We start from the raw sequence: 19,766 nt of genomic DNA on the forward strand, positions 1-19,766 counted from the left end.
CCCATCGTGGATGCCCAAGAAAGTGGATGGGGAAACGCCGCCGCGGTAGCTCAATTGGTAGAGCATCGCACGCGACATGCGAAGGTTGTGGGTTCGGTTCCCACCTGCGGCAAGTTGGTTTTTCATCCACTTTAATTTCCATTATATTTATCATTACTTTATTTCATTTATTAAGCACATGCAATTTCCCCTATGTTGTACTTGGTGTCAGTGTTTGTTGGCTTCTCATTATATGACTATTAAATATCGGGTCCCTCGGTTAACCCCCTTTCTTCTCGTTTATTACATAACGAGGGTCTCGAATCCGGCAACATTGATGCCTTCAGGTAGCATATGTGGGTTTATTGACCAGTTGCCTTCACCCGAAAAGATCACGTTCTCGTGACGCCTGCGGCAAAAAAGACGTTCCACGTCCGCCGCCAAGGTCTGTGAGTGGGGGCGCTGGCTAACACTCCCAGGGTTCTACTAGTACACATAAATACCCAAGAAAGTGGATGGGGAAACACCGCCGCGGTAGCTCAATTGGTAGAGCATCGCACGCGACATGCGAAGGTTTTGGGTTCGGTTCCCACCTGCGGCAAGTTGTTTTTCATCCACTTTAATTTCCATTAATTTATCATTACTTTATTTCATTTATTAAGCACATGCAATTTCCCCTATGTTGTACTTGGTGTCAGTGTTTGTTGGCTTCTCATTATATGACTATTAAATATCGGGTCCCTCGGTTAACCCCCTTTCTTCTCGTTTATATATATATATATATATATATATATATATATGAAGTGAAAGAGCATGGCATGTAGAATGATAGGGTAGTGGCGTATTGGAGGAGTAGTTCGTATATCGAACGTCTGAAATTTGCATCTGTCAAGTACCCCTTGCAAACCATTCAAGGCGCCGGACTCCGGTTACGTTTTGGTGGCAGCGGTCATGTTAGCACGCAGCAAGACGCCCCCCATTACGATGCCTTCGTGCGCATCGGTGCCAAAAGCTATCAGCTTATGTCGGCACTGTTATCGGACACATTCAACTGGGCAACGTCTCTTCAGCTGGCGTCGCCAGCAATAGGCAACCGCTACGGCCACCTCGGGCTTCTGATTCCCCATACGATATTTTTAAACATTCACTCTGCCGCTTTGTATTTCACTCGCCCCCTGCCTGCGTCCGACCTAGCGGCTTTCATCGACTGTTGAAGCAAGCCTTAGTGCTTGCTCTCCGGTGAGAACTGTTTAGTCCAGCGTATGCCTTCCTCCGAGAATCGTATCGCGGACGTCACTACACGTTTGAATGCTCGTGTCGCCTGATTCCACTGATCAAGCTCCACCTGTCTCGCCACCTCAATCCCACTTTCCCAATTCCCTCACCCAGGCAACACCGCTGACCCTTGCCAAATCCGCCTAATATTTACGGTAGCACGTCATGATACGCTTTTTGCATGCAGTTTGAGACTGTCGTTGATATCCACTGCTGGTTACCGGACCACAAGCACAAATACTCGTGGCTCAGCTTCGTTCTACTGCCGCTGAATTGCTAAAGTTGGTCCCGGCATCAGACCGTCTCAACTACGCAAGCCTCGTGTCAGCACTCTGAGTCACACAATGGTGAATCCCACCTTCACCACTCACGTCTTACAGAATTAGGGTACGTTCAGCAAGGACACTACCACCCGCCAGAGTTCGCTGCTCATGCGAGCGCCTCTCGTGCAACGGCCTTGCTGGCTGTCCGAACTCGACTGCTGACTTCAATGATACCAAACCCTTCATGTACGTCATGAATGACCTCAGCGTTCAACGTTTCGTCTGCCTTGTCGCCCGCCTACTGTTCACACTGCCTTAGCTCTCGCCTTGGAGGCTCACATAGTGGAACGCTCCACTGAAGTGCCCCACCCCACCATTTTTCAAGTCAACAAGCGTCAGCACGCAGCGCCAGTGACTCCGACGCATACCGTCAGCGCTCTCCAACCATGCGCTGTTATAAATGCGATGTGATCGGCCATTACAGTAGAAACTGAGTGCGTCTTACCCCTTGGTCAGAAACATCCACCGAGCGCCGGACCCCCAGGTACGTCCTAAAGTTCCTCTCCTGTCACAGGAGCAGAAAGAACTACACCTTCTATGGGTGTTGTCGGCATCACTTTCAGATTAGTTATGCATGTAATCTACAACAGCAACTTTCTTTGTTCGGGCAGTGTGATTGACGTCATTCGAATTGGCTCTGTACTTACACAAACCCTACTCTGCCGTGGTCAACAGACGCAAGAGGCATCCAGAATAGGCCGCACGGATGGCTTAGCGTCTGAAATATTTCCGAGCGTTGTGATCACATGATTTCGTCAAATAATTATGAAGAGAAGCTTGCAATACAGCGCGTTTTACCGGTTTAGAGTGTGTGAATCAGATTGGAAGCACTGGCGTATTGACCCTCGGTTCGTAGCTCCAGCAGACACTTAGTCATGAGAAAAGAAAGCATAAGTGTAAAAATTCTAGTAGTCTATGTGAAGCGGAGACAATACAGCATATCTTGTTCCCTTGCAGACGATTTTCAGTTATAAGTAAACGACTACTCACAATCCTGGTTCGCAATTAGGGCCTAAATTTACCAGTGCCTGTGATACTATCTTTTGGAGCCTCCAATAAAGGGAAGCTGAAACGGTTTTCAATTTGCATGAATTGCTGGGATTGGGAAGAACATACCTAATAATTTACGGTTCCGAATTTTTTTTTTTTTGTTAACATAAAGGGCGGAAATCGCTTTCTAAATCACCCGCGCGGACACGCCCCCATCGCTTCCCGGAGCGCCGGGTGAGGTTGTTGCCAGAGGAGAGAACCGGCGAGAGCGACGTCATGGGCATGTGACATGTGCTCGCAGGCCTCCTTCCGTCCTGCGCTTTACTGAACGACGCTACGAGAGATCTGCCGCCGCCGCCGCTCACGTTTGTTTTGCGATTTTCGTAAACTGTTCTTTCCTTCTGTGCAGCGTGAGCGCCTACAGCCAAGGGCGCCCAACATGCCCTCGTTCTGTGCAGCATTCGGCTGCGCGAACACAGGAGGGCGAGACGATGTGGTGTTTCACATGTTCCTGAAGGACAAGAAACTTGCAGCGCAGTGGGTCCGTGCGGTGAGGAGAGATAAGTTCGTGCCGACGAAATCAATTGGCTGTGTTCGGACCATTTCCGCGACAGTGACTATCATCGGAGCTTGACAATGATGCGGGCAATCGGTATTCCAGTTAAATCGGCGGGACTGAAGCCCGGCGTTGTTCTGTCTATATTCTCCTACAAGAGAAACACCTCGCCACCTCCAAAAGCGGCCTTCGCCAAGAGGAGAAAGCGTGAGGTCAGGGTTTTAATGTGCACACGGGCAATTTTTTACCAGATGATCACCTTAGTGTCGAACAAACGGTCTACGACGAAGCGAGGTGGAGGCACAGCGGGGAATATGCACCTACGTGCAAAGTGCTTGCCGTTTTCATCCTGTTTTGCCTCTCCGCTTTGTCACGGAACACTGTACTACAGCTGTTTGTTCGGCGCTATTCTGATACGGTGAAATAACTGGCCGGGGGTACGCTTGCGCATTCAGTGATATTTGTTATTCGTCCTACCTCAGGGTGCCCACAGATTTAGCTGTTCAGCATTCGTGTTCAAATCGCACGACATGAGGTGTTACGGTAATATTTTCATGCTCGCGTTAGAGTAGTTTAACTCGGCGTGTAAAAACTTCGTTCCGTAGATTTCGCACTCACAGCTTGCTACCAGCAGTGAAATGCCGCAAAAGCGAGCGTCGGCACAGCCGCGCCCGTGGGAAGGCGAACGGGCTCACATAATGAAGTAACGTTGTGAGGTATTGAAGTTATCAGCGTTCGACGTGGTCTAGCCCAATACAGGCATCGCTGCTTGGCGAAAAAAATTCTCTTGGCCTTGTTCCTAGGGAACTAGCTATGCATCATGCATGGGAAAATTATTATTTGAAAGTAATTATATTACATTACTCATTACTGTCTTACTACGCTCATTGATCTGAATTACGTCACCAATTACCGCCTTAAAAAAGTAATGGTATTACTTTACGATTGCTTCCAAAAAGTTTTCATGCATACAAGAAGCAAAAAGCAAAGTGTAAAGGGACGTCAACCTTTCTTTAAGGTAACATACACTTTCATTCCCTCTCCCCATGTTTCTCAACGACACCTCACCACATTACCAACGTTCTGACGCCGTACACAGCTTAGCGTACACAGCTTAACGGTGCATATTTAGCGGAATTACTAAATTACTTTAGCCATGAAATTACAGACCAAATATTTCACATTACTATCACTAGACAACTAATCCATCACATAAATTACTGAAAAATATTTCAATTATTGTAAGTAATCCAACTGCTGTCATGTATACTGATATGCTTAAATTCATGACATCCATGCCTTGCACTCTCTCAGATAGTAGCAGAACTCCTTGAGAACCGAGCCCCTGATGAACCTGTTCCACTACCATCACCAATCAAAGATTTTGAAGCAGCCAGTGTGACACAGACATATAATGAAGAGTTTGAAGCTAAGATTTCCAGCGCGCGAGAAGGTGCACACATCGCTCTCGCTGTTGGCACACTCAACATCGTCGTTGCCGTTATCGTTTTCCGTATCGGCTGTGGGTTCAAGCATGTACGGGGAAAATACAATCTGTCGGAGACAGCGAGAACGTTCCATCTTTCAACTCAGCTATGAAGCCAGAAGAGCAGAACCACGTGCTACCAGAGAGAAAGGAATGGTGCTACGCTCTGAAATGGAGACATGCGGCGGCGCCGACTGGCGACTACCGCCAACGACGTCACAGCGGCCCCGACCAATCACAGGCAACAGCGGCGTTCGCGCGATGCCCTGAGGTGCTGGTGCGCGTTTCCTTGAAAAAAAAAAACAGCCGCTTGCGTTTGTTTCCGCCCCCTTTGAACCAGACATTCGTGTTCAGGGGACTCAAAACTGTAGAATGCCGCAGAGAACTCATTTTTTTTTGGTGTTTCAGCTTCCCTTTAATGGGTTCCGTCACAGACATTTTTGCTCGGCAGTCCAAAATCACCTAATTGAAACCAATCGATTACCAGGTTAGACTGATCTTTCTCCCTCCCCACCACAGCCTAATTTTATATAATATTATTAAATATTTTATAAACGGTTTTCTTCTGATTGCTTTATTTTCACAACCAAAACTCTAGTTTCTAAGCTGGAATGTTCAAATCTCTTGCTTTTACACACCTAATTTAACCCTATGATTCATGTCCGATCCCCCACTGTGGGCATGTGCCACAGCCACTCAGGACAACTAAGCTGCACTGTCTTATCGTCAACCGCAACCAGCTAGCAGATAAACATGCTTTAGCGAAAATCCCACGCCGTACGAAATTTAACTCACAGGGCTTTTGCGTGTCTCGATTACATTTCCACATATAGGCCAAGAGGTACGAAATGCTATTTTTAGCTTGAGTTGCGCCCTAAGAGGCAGCGATTGTACAGAACTCGCAGCACGAGTGTACTTGGTTGTGCCAGGGGTGGCACGAGGGTGTTTGCCTGAGTTGACTCGGGAGTACCAGTCAAATGGTAATTAGCTTCACTGTAAAATGTAGATTTGATCATTATTGCAAAAAAATCAGTGCTTCAGCTTATAAAAGTATACCGGCAACATACAGCGTTATTCTGTAGTTACATTATCACAGCAACTTCCGTGCAACAGCTTGCCTTATGAAAAATCTCCTTGTGCATTGTTAGTTTACACGCCCAAATGTAATATCAAGCAAGATAGCGAAATGAACCATTTTATATAGTAGGTTAGAGAGCAGCATGGCACGTACAAATGTAAGGCGCCCTTTTTATGTATAAAAGAAGTCCCATTTGGCAGACGGGGCAGTCAGCTAAAGTCAGATTGCAAAGTTGACTGTGCTGTTCAATTAAAAGCCCAGCAACGTGTGCGTTAGATATTTGGCGCTGATACTTTTACAAAGAACCACAAAACTGAATATTCATATACATACCATCTGTGAGACAAAGGGCTGCGATCCCAGTGACCCAAGATCTCGCAGAGTTCTCTTGAACATTTGAATCTGTCCACTGCTTGATCCAAAGGAAATATAACCCAACTGCAGCCGCCCGTAGGACAAAGCTTACCAAGGATAAGGCAAACCAGGGCCTACCCATGCGCATTGAGGACAGCAAGAGATCCATAGAGCTCTGAAAAAAAAAACGAATACACCTTCTGCTAGAACACTGTTCGAATAAATTAACATTTTACCAATCATTAGGGGTGTGGGACTCGAGCGACAGAAATGCTAATATTTCTCATACGACGTGTCATATAGGGAGCACGCTCAGCGTCGTGCACATCGTGAAAGTACACGTAAGTGTCGTTGCAACTTTGCAATTACAGACCACCGCAACCGACAATTTCACGCACTCGTGTCGACTTGGAAACTGCAGAGCAGGCACAGAGCGCCGGGATGCAGTATCCAGCTGGAAGAAAATTATCGCGTCGAATTCGTGAACACCTATGAAGGCTTTCAGAAGTGAGAGGCGGCAGTGATAGGAAGAAAATCGCGGGAAGGTAATAAAAGAGGTGAGTGGCGTCTTTTTGCGCATGACTGATGTTATTCCGGGGCATGGAGTAACATAAACACGAGTACCGACTCGTCTGATAAAGCGTTTCAACTTGTGTACCGGCTGGCTAGGTTCGTGGCGGCGCAAATTATAGATGCAGCGGAAAATCCTCACTAGCACCCGGAACTACATCAAGGTAAATATACCTCGTAGCGAAGCTTCCATAGAAGTAGCCCATACGTTCAATACATGGCGGTTCATCGGCGCTTCATGGGGCTTAGTGCCTTGTCTATATGGAGGGAACACTTCCGGCGGAAGAAAAACAATGTGATGTCATATCCGTTAAAACAGCAGTGACGTCATTTTGTTCTCAAGTGCGCGAAATTTGTTTTGGCTGCCTGCCATTAGAGCTGTATATTTAAATGCCCTGTCATTCAAATTGATGCGTGTTTCGAGCTTTGAGCGCGGAAAATGATTTAAAGAAAGCTCAGTCGTACGGGTGTTGAAATCGCACTTTTGAACGGAACATACTTTCATTGGGGACCGACGAAAGCTCTAGGTCTAGAGTGCTGGTTCTCCTGTCGGACGGCAAGCCTGTGGGCCTGCGCAGTCGCACGAAAACAACTAAAGTTAGGAATTCTTTGGCAATAGTAACTAACTAATTTTGACTGAACAAGTTGGGAAACGATGAGCTACCAGCGTCGCGCAATTCAGGCAAACGTTGACAAGCAAAACAACAGAATGTGTTGGGAGTGCATATTGACAGGTGTATTTATATTTATCGGGCGACCAGGTTTCGCCGCCTAACAAATCTTATCGCACAGCGCGGGACGCGCTTGCATGTATCCGAAGTTTCTGGAAAGTTATCGATGCTTCTATCCAGAGTCTGTTATCGCCGAACCTTGTGTTATCTGATTTATTCGCCTGACGCGAATGATGTAGAACTTTGTGGAAGGCACGCGGGTCCGAACGATTAGTCTGGAACATTCGACGACTGCTTTATAAAAGCCGACGCGCTTGACCCGCTGATCAGATTTTCGACGATCGCCGACTGTGTTCGCCACTATCGTTGTGCTTTAAGTGTAGCCTGTTTTGTGGGCACAGGTTCGCCCAATAAAAGCCAGTTTTGTCTTTCACAGTACTGCTACTGTGTCATTTAACGTCACTACCACGTGACATCTGGTGGAGGTGCTTTTGGTTCATGTACCGGACGCCCCCGACAAGCCGTGATCCAAGCCCGGACCGTAAAGAGAGCACCAACGTAGTCACGGACCATCGAGTAAGCCGTCGTCTACAACAGCTGCCCCCGGAGCACGGACTGCTTCCTGAGAAGACCAAGAAGATTATGGCCAAGGCAACCCCAATGGCAGCCCGAGCGTCCCCCATCGTGCTACAGCAGCCCAGGGAACCACAGACGTTTCGCGGTTCCACATTTGATGTTCCTCTCCGGCGGCATCGCTTTATCTTCCGACAGCGTTATTGACTTCGACTTCAGACCGATGACTGCGCCGTGTTGGTTCAGGAAGTCCATACCGAGAATGACGTCTCGAGCACACTGTTGGAGGATAACGAAGGTGGCAGGGTAAGTCCGGTCATGAATGGTTATCCTCGCAGTACAGATTCCAGTCGGCGTAATCAGGTGTCCTCCAGCGCGCCGAAGAAGCCCGACAGCTCGCCCGCCTGCGGATCAAGAACCAGCAGAGGACCGACAGCCGACACTACAACCTCCGATGACGCTTTGTCGAGTACCAGCCCGGTGACCGTGTTTGGGTTTGGACCCCTATACGCCGACGAGGACTGAGCGAGAAGCTTTTGCGTCGCTATTTCGGACCGTGCAAGATCATCCGACGTATTGGTGCACTGGACTACGAGGTCGTGCCAGACGGCAATTCGCTGTCACAGCGGCGCCGCTCACGACCTGAAATTGTCCACGTTGTACGGCTCAAGCCGTACCACCAGCGTTGACGAACTTCGGGACTTCGCGTAACTGACCTTTGGACTTTGTTTCTTTCCGTTGTTTTGTTACTTATGTTTAATAAGTGTCCTTTTGTGTTTCGCTCTCTTTGTAGCATCGGGACGATGCTTTTTAAGAGGGGGGTATTGACACGTGTATTTATATTTATCGGGCGACCAGGTTTCGCCGCCTAACAAATCTTATCGCACAGCGCGGGACGCGCTTGCATGTATCCGAAGTTTCTGGAAAGTTATCGATGCTTCTATCCACAGTCTGTTATCGCCGAACCTTGTGTTATCTGATTTATTCGCCTGACGCGAATGATGTAGAACTTTGTGGAAGGCACGCGGGTCTGAACGATTAGTCTGGAACATTCGACGACTGCTGTATAAAAGCCGACGCGCTTGACCCGCTGATCAGATTTTCGACGATCGCCGACTGTGTTCGTCGCTATCGTTGTGCTTTAAGGGTAGCCTGTTTTGTGGGCACAGGTTCGCCCAATAAAAGCCAGTTTTGTCTTTCACAGCACTGCTACTGTGTCATTTAACGTCACTACCACGTGACAATATTGTAACAGGTGGACTTGACAAGCGCGCCTTTCTGAACACTTCAAGAGCTACATTACTTTGCAATCAATAGTGGTGTCAATGCCCTCCTATCACCCTCTTACAACGGGCACTGGAAATATATATTTATTGATAATGATAAAATAAAATTCAGTTGCCTTTTCTTTGCTTGTCACCTATATATAAAACTGATAAGGAATCTTATTTTCGTTGAATGAAGCTAACCCTGCCTCGCCCTAATTAAAAACGCCTTTTTCCTTTCCCAGTATTTGTTCCCTCCAAACACAGTCGCACTGCTGTCGCAATCGCAATCGTAAGTCGCAATCGCTGCTCCCATTACCAGCCTTGCTGATATCGGTGACACGCTGTTCTGAATTGCTTTTCAGCCTAATCTTCACGACCTATTCGGATCGACCTTAGCTATGTCGCCTGAAGAAGTACTCGACTGAACGAAAAAAGATAGCATTGTGTATTATTTGCGAAACCTTCACGATAGACCACTACACGATAATCGCCAAAGTTTGTTTTTAGGGTATCCCAGATGTGTTACTTAACCTCATATGATCCTATTTAACATATGGTCATCAAGAGGTAGTACTGAATGGTGAATATTTGGACAGTAAAACTATTCGTGCAGGTGTTGCTCAGTGCGGCAACAATATTGCGGCAACAATATTACACGCTGAGCAACACCTGCACGAATAGCGTGGCATATTGCGGCAGTAAGCGCAATAATTCATGGCGTGAATGAGTAGTTCCTGCTGCATGGAAGTCCAGCCGCCTTGTGCCTCTGCTGAAACCAGGTAGATCACCCCTAGGCGTGGCGTCTTATCGTCCCATTTCTATGGCCAGTTGTTTAGGAAAGGTGATGGAGAAGATGGTGCTATCTGGTGGCGGTGGGATGCATCTGGGATGGTGGTATCTATAACACTGCAAGTTATACCCTGACGCTATGGCAGGCTTTCGACGCGGACGCTCTTCTGTAGACAACATCATAGATCTTGTATCATCTGTTGAGGACGAAAAAAGCCTCAGGAGGCTGTCAGCGGCGATGATCCTGGATGTTAAAGGCGCTTATGGCAACGTAATCCATCAAGCCATCCTGGACGCCTTGGGCGATGTCGGATTAGGCGGCCTTGTTTTTCGGTGGATATCAAGCTTCTTGAAGGATAGGTCATTATTTGTGCAAACGGAGGATGGTGCGCCATCACAACACAACACGTACCGTGGCGTGCCTCAAGGCGGAGTCTTGAGCCCCACTCTATTTAACCTCGTGCTCATCAACCTAGTTCGTACCCTTCCTTAATCCGTCCATGTGTCGATCTATGCAGACGATATATACATTTGGTCATCAGGACCGACGTGTGCCCAGGTGCGCGCCAGACTTCAAAAAGCGGCCGCATTAACATTATGTTATCTTCGAGCGCGGGGTCTGGTGGTGTCCTCCGAGAAGTGCTCTATAGTCGCTTTCACGTGCAAAGCAATGCAACCGTACGCCATCTGAATTTATGGAAAGCCTACGAGAAAACGCACCGCTTTCCAGGAGTGATAATAGATCGAGACCTCTCCTGGACTCCTCATATCTCCTACTTAAAAACGATATTAGTCATGATAACCCACGTGCTCAGATTTCTTGCGGCAAAGTCATGGGGTGCGTCTGTGAGTGCGATGCTCCAATTGTATAACGCACTGTTCCTCGGTCTCCTGCGCTATTGCTTACGTGTACTGGGTGGGACCGGTAAGATCAACCTCCGTGCCCTTTAGTCTGTACAAACTCAAGCTCTGCAAATTTGCCTTGGGCTCCTCAAATGTACATCCATGGCAGCAACAGTAGTCATCGCGCATGACCACCCCATCAATACGTATCTTCAAGTCGACATTTTGAGGGTGCATAGCAGGCACTTCGCCCAACTTCCTTCGTATCATCGCGCCTCCCTTCCTGCCGCTCGACCTCATTAAGCGTTTATCAAGATTAGTGCCGCCAACCATGGAACTTTACCGTCAAACTTCACGCCTGCAGCACATCCATCTCTACCGCTGTGGTGCCCCCATCCATTCCAGGCTCTTCTTGGTATTGCCGGTATCAAAAAGAAAACGGATATGTCAACTTTCGCCCTCAAACAAGCCGTGATTTCCGTGCTACATCACAAGCACAAAGGACGCATCCACGTTTACATGGACGGTTTTGTCTCCTCTAAAAGTTCAGCTGGAGCACTGATGATTCCCGCAGAATATGTCACCCTCGAGTTCAAGACATCTCACATTGCATCATCGACAGCTGTAGAACTCGCAGCTATCTGTGCTGCTCTGGAGTTCATTGTTCAAAAATCAGCACATTCGTGGTCTATCTTATGTTACTCAAAGGCAGTTCTCCAATGTCTCATGTCGCCTTTCAACCACAGACCAAATGTGCAACTAGTCGCAGACATCCGACTAATCCACCATCACCCAATCAACAAGGGACACAACATCATCTACCAGTGGATACCGAGTCACTGCTGAGTTTCGGGGAAATGGCAGTGCGGATGACGCTGCCCGGTCGGCCCATGATGGTGCCCAGATTATACCCATACCACTGTCAAGAACAGATGCAGCCACAAGTCTTCGCTCACTCGCCCGCGAGGTTACGCAGAACCTGTGGAACACCAGTGAATCCGCGAACGCACGTCTCCACAGATTGGATCCACGTCTGCAACTCCGCCTACCACCAAGGTCACCACGAGCGGAAGCAACACTTATGTGCCACCTGTGGGTCGGCGCGGCATTCACGAAATCCGGTTCATTCTGCATTAGAATGGCCGACAGCCCTACTTGTGACACCTGCGGCTACAAGGACACGATTGAGCACCTTCTTTGTGACTGTCCCCGTAACAAAGCGCCAAGAAAATTGCTTATGAGCATGCTTCAAAAACTGGCCAATCGCCCCTTGACAGAGGCAAAAACTCTAGGACACTGGTCCAGACGGGCTTCGGCATTTAAGGCCTTAAGGGCTTTGCTGAAGTTTTTTGTCGCGTGGTTAGTTCCGCGCGGGGCACGAGCACGCAGGGACGGACCGAAACGTACGGCCTCTTGCTTGGACGAAAAAAGGAAATGCCCCTTCTTTATTGAGCCGGAACATATATAGAGAGACACACACAGGTCACAGGGGGTGCCACACTCTGGTGGCAGCCTAACAAACGGGGCTGAACTGTGGCGACCTCTACATCTCCCCCCTTGAAGCATTGGAGGTTAGACGGGAGCGATTCAGGAAGCCAAACACGTCAAAAGTTTCACAAGTTCAAACGGCGCGGTGGAACAATAGGCCGGCCGTAGCGTGTTCGTGTCACACCGTCACTGCGGTCCCTGGCTACAGGGGACTGTTGCACAGACTGTCCGAGGGGGACCGTTGATTCCAGGATGTTGGCAGGCCGAGGCTCCTGACAGCGAATTTGCTGCAGTGGTGGTGGTTCCTCTCCGGAGGCAGTAGGTCCAAAAGGCACTAGGTGACGCCGGTTGCGCTGTAAGGTGCCACCTCGCTCCGTTTCGACCACGTAGCTTCGTGGTCTTTGCCCCGCACTGAGGACCGTAGCCTGCACTTGATCAGGTCACACCCAGACACGCTGTCTTGTTTTTAGTGGCGGTAAGTCTCGAGCTCCATGATGCCTGTTGTACTTGTCGGCCTGCTTCTGCTTGTAAGTCGCATCCTTCGCGACGACTTCTTTCATTGGGGGCCAGTTGGGACATAGCTGGGAGCCTTGCTTTGGGACTCTGGTTCTCAGTTGACGTCCCATCAACAGCTGGGCTGGACTAAAGCCGTTGACTCCTGGAGTATCCCTATAGCTGAGCAGAGCCAGATAAGGATCCTGTGACTTGCAAAACAGGTTCTTGATAGTACGCACCATCCTCTCCGCCTCTCCGTTCGATTGAGCGTAGCGTGGACTGCTGGCCCTGTGGTTAAAGCCGTATGACGCTGCAAACGCCGCGAACTCTTGCGACGAGAACGGTGGGCCGTTGTTTGACCTCACTTCTTGCGGGATTCCATGGTGGGCAAAGATGGATTTGAGAGCGTCAATGACTGCCTGAATTGTCGTGCTCCTCAGGGTCACCACCTCAGGGAGCCTTGAGTAATACTCCACCACCAGGATGAACATCTGGCCGTTGAGGTGGAACAAGTCCATTCGAAGGAATTCCCAGGGATGTTCAGGTAGGGCCGTGGAGAGCAGGGGCTCGGCAAATGTCACGCGGGTGGAAGCGCACTGTTCACAGTTGACGAGAGAGGCGGTGTCTGTCGAGATACCGGGCCCGAGCTAGGGCTTTGGTCCTGTTGATGCCCTGATGACCTTCATGCAGCAGCGTCAAGACCGCTGGCCGAAGGGACGATGGGATGGCTATCCGGGTGCCTTTCAGCAGAACTCCGTCGCAGACAGAGAGCTCGTCTGCCACAGAGGCGTACTTTGAGAAGTGCAGTGGTATCGTGGTCTTTTTAGGCCAACCATTCTTTGGCCTATAAGTTCGATGTCCTTTGTTAAAAGTCCGATCGCTTTGCACTCGCCATCGGACTCTTGCGCCTGTCGCATGTCTTTAGGGCTGAGTGGCAAGTATTCCGACGTGGAGCCGACTACCTGTGCTGCAAAAAGCTCGATAGTGTCTAGAGGAGTGGGTGGCTTCTAGGTGATGTGCGACAACGTATCGGCTGTGGCTAGCAGCTTTCCTGGCACGTGCAGCATGCGGAACCGGTATCACATGGTCTTCAGCCGTAGTCTCTGAATACGAGGCGGCCGCATGTCCAGTTCCATCTTGCCCAGAAGCGAACCGAGTGGCAGGTGGTCAGTCTCGACGTCGAAGGGGATGCCACAGATGAACTCGTCGAACCTTTGGGTAGCCCACGTCGTTGCCAAAGCTTCTTTTTCAGTCTGGCTGTAACGCTGCTCGGTATCGGTCATTGACCTCGAAACGAACGCGACTGGGCGGTGCTCTCCTGAGGGTTGCGTCTGTAGCACAACTGCGCAGAGTCCGAATGAGCTTGCGTCTGCAGACACCGTAGTGGCGTACGACGGGTTGTACTTGGCCATGCACCTGTCTGACATCAAGAGTTCCTTGATTTTCTCGAATGCTGCCTTTTGCTTGTACTGCCACACCCAACTCGCAGACTTGTTCAGTAACGCTCTCATGGGAGCTGTGACGTCCCAGATGTGTGGCAAGAACCTGGCAAGATGGTTCACCATTCCGAGCAGTATTCTAACGCCCAGCGATGTCCGTTGGAGCTTCCATGGCTTTGACTGCTTCGACCTTTCCCGGATCTGGCCTGATGCCCTGTGCTGAGACGACAACTCCGAGGAAGGAGACCTCGGATACCCCAAAACGACACTTGTCCTGGTTCAATGTGATACCTGCTTTTGCAAGAAGAGATAGCACCTGGCTCAGTCTGGCGTCATGTTCCTGGCGGGTGCGTCCAAAAATCAAAATATCGTCTATCATATTGGCGACTCCTTCTTGGCCCTCCAGGATTCTTGCCATCTGCTTTTGGAAGTACTCTGGTGCGGAGATGATGCCAAAGAGGAGCCGGCAGAAGCAGTATAGGCCATATGGGGTGATGAATGTCGTAAGGTCTTGGGAGTGTTCAGAGAGCTTAACCTGGTGGAAGCTTGCGGTCGCGTCCAGCTTCGGAAAAACTGTTGCATCGCCGAGGAGGCCAAGGACTTGCTCGACAGTTGGCAGAATATGTCTTTCACGAAGGACGACCCTGTTGAGTTGTGTTAAGTTGACGCAGAGGTGGAACCATCGCCTTTCCGGACGACGACGAGACCCGAGCACCATGGTGTTGGCTTGTCGACCCTACGGATCATGCCTGCGCTTTCCAATTTGTCCAGCTCACGGCTGACTATCTCGAGCAGCGAGATGGGGATTCTGCGAGGTACGCTTAGCGAGAAAGGTACGGCATCGGGTTTCAACCAGATTGTACTGCTTGAACTTCCGCGAGCGGCATACTTCGGCAAAGTGACCTTTCTTTTTGCAGAAGTTGCAGGTGCAGCGACGGGCCGGGCAGCCTGAACGTGGATGAGGCGCGCGGCCGCAGAATTCACATGTAGACGGCTCGCGTGAGCGCTCTGCTTGCGGCTGCGGCGAACGAGGCTTAGCGGCGGAGCGGCGTCGAGAGGGGAACTTGTTAGCTTTTGCGGCGTCGAGGTTGAGCTCACAGGAGGGCTCGGTGTGGTTCTGGGGCATCGCCTTTTCCCCGTCGGCGTCTTCGGATTGACGGGCTTGTGTCCAAGCGTCCTGGAGTGTCAACTTCGCGTTGCGGCACAGCTGGCCCGAGAGACGGGAGTTGCGGCGGCCGATGACAAACCGGTCGCGTACGAGTCTTTCCTCGACAGCAGCGGACGGATAGTTACAGCGCTTAACCACCCTGCGCAGTTGTGCGTAGTACGTGTCGACGCTTTCGCCGGGTAGCTGACCACGTCTGTGGAACCGTGACGATTCGTAAAGCTCGTTTGCTGGGTGCACGAAGCGCTCAATGAACAGGTGGCAATGGCTCGGTATGAAGCGAGCGACTGGGCGTCGAGCTAAAAGGTCTCGAGAAGCGGGCGGGCCTCCGGGCCCATGCAGTACAGTAGTGAGCGTACCTGCATGTCTTCCGACGCTTGCGTCAGTCCTGAGACCGCTGTGTAGTCTTCGTAGCGGCTGAGCCATGTCGCCCACGGTGGCGGGTTCACGAAGTCGAACGGTGCCGGCGGCTGGAAGTTGACGCCGTACGGTTTCGGCGGCTCGCTGGTCTCGAGGGACATCTTGGTGCCTTTCTCTGAGGTGAGGGCTAAGGCAGGGGGGCGTTATCCGGCCACTTCTGACACCATGTCACGTGGTTAGTGCCGCGCGGGGCACGAGCACGCAGGGACGGACCGAAACGCACGGCCTCTTGCTTGGACTAAAAAGGGAATGCCCCTTCTTTATTGGTCCCGAACATATATAGAGAGACACCCACAGGTCCCAGGGGGTGCCACACTCTGGTGGCAGCCTAACAAATGGGGCTGAACTGTGGCGACCTCTACATTTTTAGGGACATGCGAATTGTGCGAACTCCTTTGAATGTTGTAGCGCGTAGTATCGCGTTACTGTGTGAATTTTCTGCTTTCCATTTTTTCCCTCTTCTTCTTCCTTCTCCTTTTATTCCCTTTACCCCTTTCCTCAGCACAGGGTACCCAGCCGGTACTTACACTGGCTAACCTCCCTGTCTTTCCTCCCCTTTGTCTCCTCCTCCTCCTTGCGGCAACAACTTTTTAATTTATATATTAACGTCATTATTGTTATTAATTGCAAATCCGCTTCTGTTGCACATGCAGACGATATCGGTCTATTTTTAGAGGAAAATGCGTATCGGACATTCGAAACCAAGCTACATCATTGGTCAAACCGAAATTCGCTCCCTGTCACTACTGATAAAACCCATGCTGTGTCCCGCGGATCGGCCCGGCATTGCACTACCGTTGGGACCGGCTCACGTATGCGGAACGCTCGACGTCTACTTCACCTCCACCGTGGGTGGGCCTGGTATTGCTTTATGTTCGGGACCGGCCCAAGTACGGTGAGTGCCTAGTGCCTGCTTGACCTCCACCGGGCGTCGGCACGGCATTCCACTACTGTTGGGATCGGTCCACGTCTGCGGAGTGCTTAACGCCTGCTTCACCTGCGCCACGGGTGGGCCCAGTAGTGCCCTATGTTCGGGACCGGCCCACCTACGGTGAGTGCCTAATGCCTGCTTCACCTCCACCGCGGGTCGGTACGGCATTGCACAACCCTTGGGACCGGCCCACGTATGCAGAGCGCTCAACGCCTGCTTCACCTCCACCGCGGGTGGGCCCAGTATTGCCCTATGTTCATGACCGCCCACGTACGGTGAGTGCCTAATGCCTGCTTCACCTCCACCGTGGGTTGGCACGGCATTGCATTGCTGTTCGGATCGGCCCATGTCTGCGGAGGGTTCAACGCCTGCTTCACCACCGCCGCGGGTGGGCCCACTATTGCCCTATGTTCGGGATCGGCCCACATACGATCAGTGCCTAGTGCCTGCTTCACTTCCAGTGCGAGTCGGGAGTGCATTGCACTGCCGTTGGGATCGGCACACGTAAGGGGAGTGCTTAACGCCTGATTCACCTTTGCCATGGTTCGGCCCGGCATTGCAATACCTTTGGGCCGACCTGCGGTGGAGGTGAAGAATATTGCTTTTCGTTGGAGAGCTTTGACTTTTGTCGGCTCTCGCAGCCTTCCACCTTCACAAAGTGGAATGGTTGTCGATTTTTTCACACTTTTTGAATGTGGTAGTTATCGGCATCTCCTGCGGTGTGAAGGCTAGTTTTCTCATCGAATCGGTGCCCGCGCGATTAACCCGAAATGAAAATGAGTTCAGTTGTCACACCATCTATTCAACGAGCACGCGAATTGCTGTTGCTTCGTTAGTTCAACCTTTGTTTAGAATGTTCCAGGTACCAGGAAAGGAATCAGGTTCGTAGTCAGGTGGTCTGTATGCTCGTGGAACGAGGTGCGGCCGGAGAAAATGCGTTACGTTAAATGTTTCCTTTCGCTTCATTATTACCTCGAGTGACGGCTCGCCGTGACGCAGGCAGATCCTAGGAACCATATACCCGCGATATGGGTTAGATAAGGTTGAATATAAAATAATGCGAAACAGCGTCTATCATCACACCCTGCAATAACGTTTAAACCCATAAGCAATATCACCGTAGCCCGTTATCCTGTCTGGATTTTCCCTAATTGTAGAGCAATTTTCGTGCAAGATTGGCAACTAGAAACAGGACTCGCAAAGAGTTGGGAAATAAGCGACCTACTAAGACGAAGAGCCAACGCAACAGCAAAACTGGAAGGAAAAGCGAAAATTTATAATTTTAACTGTTGTTCGGAAAGAATATCTGGGGATCAACATCTTTTTATTTAAATAAGAATAAAGAAAACGCGGCCGGAAGTGAAGAATAATTCCGTGTGTTTTGGAATGAGGCTTCTACAGTTATCAAATGAACCGCCCGAAGTAGCCACTTCTCTGGTGTGCTAATGAGAGTGATTTTCTAACCTACCGCGGTAGGCCCAGTGCGTCTAGAACCGCAGGGTCCTGCACTTTAATAGGCGGTTATATGGGACTGGTGAACATGAATCGTTACGCAACTGCCCGAATAACAACACGAGTCGGTATTCGCACTTAATTCGGTATAGCTGGAAATGCGAGATCCGAAAAAAATGTGATTGTGCCGCATATATATATATATATATATATATATATATATATATATATATATATATATATATATATATATATAAACGAGAAGAAAGGGGGTTAACCGAGGGACCCGATATTTATTAGTCATATAATGAGAAGCCAACAAACACTGACACCAAGTACAACATAGTGGAAATTGCATGAGCTTAATAAATGAAATAAAGTAATGATAAATTAATGGAAATTAAAGAAGATGAAAAAACAACTTGCCGCAGGTGGGAACCGAACCCACAACCTTCGCATGTCGCGTGCGATGCTCTACGAATTGAGCTACCGTGGCGGCGTTTCCCCATCCACTTTCTTGGGTATTTATGTGTACTAGTAGAATCCTGGGAGTGTTAGCCAGCGCCCCCAGTCACAGACCTTGGCGGCGGACGTGGAGCGTCTTTTTTGCCGCAGGCGTCACGAGAACGTGATCTTTTCGGGTGAAGGCAACTGGTAGCATATGTGGGTTTATTGACAAGTTGCCTTCACCCGAAAAGATCACGTTCTCGTGACGCCTGCGGCAAAAAAGACGTTCCACGTCCGCCGCCAAGGTCTATGAGTGGGGGCGCTGGCTAACACTCCCAGGGTTCTACTAGTACACATAAATACCCAAGAAAGTGGATGGGGAAACGCCGCCGCGGTAGCTCAATTGGTAGAGCATCGCACGCGACATGCGAAGGTTGTGGGTTCGGTTCCCACCTGCGGCAAGTTGTTTTTTCATCCACTTTAATTTCCATTAATTTATCATTACTTTATTTCATTTATTAGGCTCATGCAAATTCCACTATGTTGTACTTGGTGTCAGTGTTTGTTGGCTTCTCATTATATGACTAATAAATATCGGGTCCCTCGGTTAACCCCCTTTCTTCTCGTTTATTACTTAACGAGGGTCTCGAATCCGGCAACAGTGATGCCTTCAGGTAGCATATGTGGGTTTATTCACCAGTTGCCTTCACCCGAAAAGATCACGTTCTCGTGACGCCTGCGGCAAAAAAGACGTTCCACGTCCGCCGCCAAGGTCTGTGAGTGGGGGCGCTGGCTAACACTCCCAGGGTTCTACTAGTACACATAAATACCCAAGAAAGTGGATGGGGAAACGCCGCCGCGGTAGCTCAATTGGTAGAGCATCGCACGCGACATGCGAAGGTTGTGGGTTCGGTTCCCACCTGCGGCAAGTTGTTTTTTCATCCACTTTAATTTCCATTAATTTATCATTACTTTATTTCATTTATTAAGCTCATGCAATTTCCACTATGTTGTACTTGGTGTCAGTGTTTGTTGGCTTCTCATTATATGACTAATAAATATCGGGTCCCTCGGTTAACCCCCTTTCTTCTCGTTTATTACTTAACGAGGGTCTCGAATCCGGCAACATTGATGCCTTCAGGTAGCATATGTGGGTTTATTGACCAGTTGCTTT

The 19,766-nt window shown here is 49.7% G+C and overlaps 1 protein-coding gene and 1 pseudogene across 1 annotated transcript in view; both read right to left on the reverse strand.

Moving 5' to 3' along the window:
- The window catches only part of LOC139047899 (ATP-binding cassette sub-family C member 2-like), a 179,515-nt gene that overhangs the window by 95,761 nt on the left and 63,988 nt on the right, over window positions 1–19,766 (reverse strand). The window contains exon 6 of the mRNA XM_070522076.1: window positions 6,021–6,216. Within this exon, the coding sequence (XP_070378177.1) occupies window positions 6,021–6,216 (196 nt within the window). The remainder of the gene's footprint in view (window positions 1–6,020; window positions 6,217–19,766) is intronic.
- On the reverse strand, window positions 14,317–15,863 carry LOC139047451 (uncharacterized; annotated as a pseudogene).

The sequence above is a fragment of the Dermacentor albipictus genome, chromosome 7 (assembly GCF_038994185.2).
Source record: "Dermacentor albipictus isolate Rhodes 1998 colony chromosome 7, USDA_Dalb.pri_finalv2, whole genome shotgun sequence".
In the NCBI taxonomy this organism is placed as follows: Eukaryota; Metazoa; Arthropoda; class Arachnida; order Ixodida; family Ixodidae; genus Dermacentor; species Dermacentor albipictus.